This window comes from Austrofundulus limnaeus, unplaced genomic scaffold (assembly GCF_001266775.1).
Source record: "Austrofundulus limnaeus strain Quisiro unplaced genomic scaffold, Austrofundulus_limnaeus-1.0 Scaffold1477, whole genome shotgun sequence".
NCBI classification, from domain to species: domain Eukaryota; kingdom Metazoa; phylum Chordata; class Actinopteri; order Cyprinodontiformes; family Rivulidae; genus Austrofundulus; species Austrofundulus limnaeus.
The window spans coordinates 14,656-18,757 of record NW_013953879.1 but is presented as its reverse complement, the minus strand read 5'-3'; the positions used below and the strand labels follow the sequence as shown (position 1 = coordinate 18,757).

At 49.0% G+C, this 4,102-nt stretch overlaps 1 protein-coding gene across 2 annotated transcripts in view; it reads right to left on the bottom strand.

The window, feature by feature from the left end:
- pgap2 (post-GPI attachment to proteins 2) overlaps window positions 1-3,767 on the bottom strand; it is a 7,115-nt gene extending 3,348 nt beyond the window's left edge. Inside the window, exons 1-5 of one of the 2 annotated variants that reach the window (XM_014032532.1) lie at window positions 3,432-3,767; window positions 3,002-3,176; window positions 1,845-2,163; window positions 610-716; window positions 402-510 (exon numbers count right to left, since the gene is read on the bottom strand). In XM_014032532.1, the coding sequence (XP_013887986.1) occupies window positions 402-510; window positions 610-716; window positions 1,845-2,163; window positions 3,002-3,175 (709 nt within the window). In that variant the 5' untranslated portion in view covers window position 3,176; window positions 3,432-3,767. The remainder of the gene's footprint in view (window positions 1-401; window positions 511-609; window positions 717-1,844; window positions 2,164-3,001; window positions 3,177-3,431) is intronic. The other variant, XM_014032533.1, reaches the window with a different exon arrangement.
- Window positions 3,768-4,102: the final 335 nt, after the last annotated feature.

Genomic DNA, 4,102 nt, shown 5'->3' with positions numbered 1-4,102 from the left:
ATGTGAAGGACAGAGACACAAAGTCAACATGTGAAGGAAAGAAGTCAACATGTGAAGGAAAGAAGTCAACATGTGAAGGACAGAGACACAAAGTCAACATGTGAAGGAAAGAAGTCAACATGTGAAGGAAAGAAGTCAACATGTGAAGGACAGAGACACAAAGTCAACATGTGAAGGAAAGAAGTCAACATGTGAAGGAAAGAAGTCAACATGTGAAGGACAGAGACACAGAGTCAACATGTGAAGGAAAGAAGTCAACATGTGAAGGAAAGAAGTCAACATGTGAAGGACAGAGACACAGAGTCAACATGTGAAGGACAGAGACACAGAGTCAACATGTGAAGGAAAGAAGTCAACATGTGAAGGAAAGAAGTCAACATGTGAAGGACAGAGACACTCACCTCCTGTCTCACAGAATTTGTTGTGACGTCTGTAAAAATACGCTGCGACAGCACAGCAGCTGATGTTGAAGAGAAAGAGACGCAGCTTCCACAGGTACGAGGTCTTCTCCTGAAACACAGAGGTCAAAGGTCATCAGGGTTCTCCTGAGACACAGAGGTCAAAGGTCATGCAGGGCTCTGGTTGTGGGTTCAGATCCTGACAGTGTACCTGTGGGCTGATGTAGTTCCTCCTGATGACGTGCCACAGTCTGCAGGTCATCAACATGTGCAGCAGGGAGCTCACGATGAAGGTGATGAAAGCGTTTTTATGAACCGCTGTAGAAAACAAGTCAAGTTTATTTAAAAAACACTTTTCACAGGTCAGAAACACAAAGTGTTTCACAAAGAGACACACAACATGAGATCAAACAAACACACATGTGTTGGAGGATAATTAAAATCCAGGCTGAACAATTCAGCTCATTCCACAGCCTGGAGGCCACGCCCCTAAAGGCTTGATCTCCTGGAGTCCTGAAACCAGTCTGTGAAAGAACCAGTCTGTGAAAGAACCAGTCTGTGAAAGAACCAGTCTGTGGAACCAGTCTGTGAAAGAACCAGTCTGTAGAACCAGCCTGTGAAACCAAACTGTAGAACCAGTCTGTAGAACCAGTCTGTAGAACCAGTCTGTAGAACCAGTCTGTAGAACCAGCCTGTGAAACCAGTCTGTGGAACCAGTCTGTGAAAGAACCAGTCTGTGGAACCAGTCTGTGAAAGAACCAGTCTGTGGAACCAGTCTGTGAAAGAACCAGTCTGTGGAACCAGTCTGTGAAAGAACCAGTCTGTGGAACCAGTCTGTAGAACCAGTCTGTGGAACCAGTCTGTGAAAGAACCAGTCTGTGGAACCAGTCTGTGAAAGAACCAGCCTGTGAAACCAGTCTGTAGAACCAGTCTGTGGAACCAGTCTGTGAAAGAACCAGTCTGTGGAACCAGTCTGTGAAAGAACCAGCCTGTGAAACCAGTCTGTAGAACCAGTCTGTGGAACCAGTCTGTGAAAGAACCAGTCTGTGGAACCAGTCTGTGAAAGAACCAGCCTGTGAAACCAGTCTGTAGAACCAGTCTGTGGAACCAGTCTGTGAAAGAACCAGTCTGTGGAACCAGCCTGTGGAACCAGTCTGTGAAAGAACCAGTCTGTGGAACCAGTCTGTGAAAGAACCAGTCTGTGGAACCAGTCTGTGGAACCAGTCTGTGAAAGAACCAGTCTGTGGAACCAGTCTGTGGAACCAGTCTGTGAAAGAACCAGTCTGTGGAACCAGCCTGTGAAACCAAACTGTAGAACCAGTCTGTAGAACCAGCCTGTGAAACCAGTCTGTGGAACCAGTAAGAAGCTGTGAGCTGAGGATCTGGGAGAACTGGGAGGCTCTGAAGGTCACAGGTTTTTACCAGCACCAATAAAAACAAATTAACCTGAAAAAGACCGTGTTACAGTCAGTGGGACCGGACCGGACCGGACTGGACCGGACCAGCAGGACTCACTGTAGGTCTCGGTGGAGGCCACGTAGGTGAGCAGCACCAGGCTGGTGTTCTCAGTCAGGCTGCAGACCAGAACCAGTCCACTGAGCAGCAGCTCAGGCAGCCTGGCAGTGAAGCGTCGGCGGTACAGGTTGAAGTAGGCCACAGCCCCCAGGTAGCGTGGTGCTGAGTGCAGCCCGATGCAGCTGCGCCAGATGTACAGCTCTGGTACCCTGCTGATGGCTGAGCTGAGGGAGGGCAGGTAGTTACGCACCTGGCACACACAGACCAACACGTCAGGGTTACACAAAACTGTTCAAACAACACGACCAGAACCTGACACACACAGACCAACACGTCAGGGTTACACAAAACTGTTCACACACAGACCAACACGTCAGGGTTACACAAACTGTTCAAACAACACGACCAGAACCTGACACACACAGACCAACACTGGGTTACACAAACTGTTCAAGGACACAACACGACCAGAACCTGACACTCACAGACCAACACGTCAGGGTTACACAAAACTGTTCACACACAGACCAACACTGGGTTACACAAACTGTTCAAGGACACAACACGACCAGAACCTGACACACACAGACCAACACATCTGTTACACAAACAGTACACACACAGACCAACACTGGGTTACACAAAACATACAAACACACAACACGACCAGACCCTCAGGTGGACCCTCAGGTCCAGACCCTCAGATCCTGACCCGGCTCCAGGTGGACCCTCAGGTGGACCCTCAGGTCCTGACCCGGCTGCAGGTGGACCCTCAGGTGGACCCTCAGGTCCTGACCTGGCTCCAGGTGGACCCTCAGGTGGACCCTCAGGTCCTGACCCTCAGGTGGACCCTCAGGTCCAGACCCTCAGGTGGACCCTCAGGTCCTGACCCGGCTCCAGGTGGACCCTCAGGTGGACCCTCAGGTCCTGACCCGGCTCCAGGTGGACCCTCAGGTGGACCCTCAGGTCCAGACCCTCAGGTCCTGACCCTCAGGTGGACCCTCAGGTCCTGACCTGGCTCCAGGTGGACCCTCAGGTGGACCCTCAGGTCCTGACCCGGCTCCAGGTGGACCCTCAGGTGGACCCACCTGGCAGTGGGTGTAGGTGGAGTCCTCGAAGTGGTAGATCAGGGAGATGAAGACGCAGGTGATGAAGCCCGTCACCGGCAGCAGAACCGTGGCCACAGCCAAGCTGGTGAAGTGCAGCCGGATCAGGGGCCGGTCCCGGTCCCGGTCCAGACTGCTGTACGGGCCCTGGAGCATCCTGGGTAAAAACAGAAGGACTTTAACAATCAGAGTCTAACCTGATCCATTACAGTACAGGTGGTTCTGATCCGGTCTCAGCTGGAGGTTTATAAGTCTCCTCTGGAACCAGAACCAGAACCAGAACTCATAAAACCCAATCAGCTGCTCCTGTACTAAAACAGGTTTATCCCTCATTTTCACCACATCTGTTCACCTGTCCAGGTGTTCTGAGTGACGTCAGCAGCTAACAGCTTGTTCAATCTGTCAGACTCACCTGGAGGTGTTCAGTCAATCCTCTCCTTCACAGGACTTCGGTTCGGTTCGGTTCGGTTCGGTTCGGTCAGCAGCTCCGAGTCGCTTCCATTGATCCTCTGTTAGCTCTGATGCTAAAGTTAGCTCTGATGCTAAAGTTAGCTCTGACGCTAATGTTAGCTCCGATGCTAATGTTAGCTGTAGCTTTATACCTGCAGTTATAAACTCTGTTTCACTTTAGCCTCACAGAAACACGGTTTTTATTCTAACAGCAAAGTTTTCAGACTCGGAACCGAAGTTCCGGGTCCATGTTGGCTAACCGGGATCACTTCCGGTTACATTTCCTCCTTCAGAATAAAACACGGAAATGATTTTATTTTCTGAATAAAATTGGTTTTAAATATCCCTGTTAATTTAAACACTCCGCTGCAGCTTCAGGCTCTCCTGTCGTTGTTTCACATGTGTTTCATTTTCCAGACTTTCTGAACGGTTTGTTTTTCTTTTATTTCACCCCAACTTTATTTGTCAAAAACAACATTTACAAAGAGACAGAAAGTATAAGTTATGTGTGAATAAAAATCATGGAGCAGTATGAACTACAGAACAGTAAGAATAAAAATATAAAAAACGAAGCTAAATAAAGCAAAAAAAAAAATAAACAAAGGTTTACGAGTCCATAAATACATTTAATAT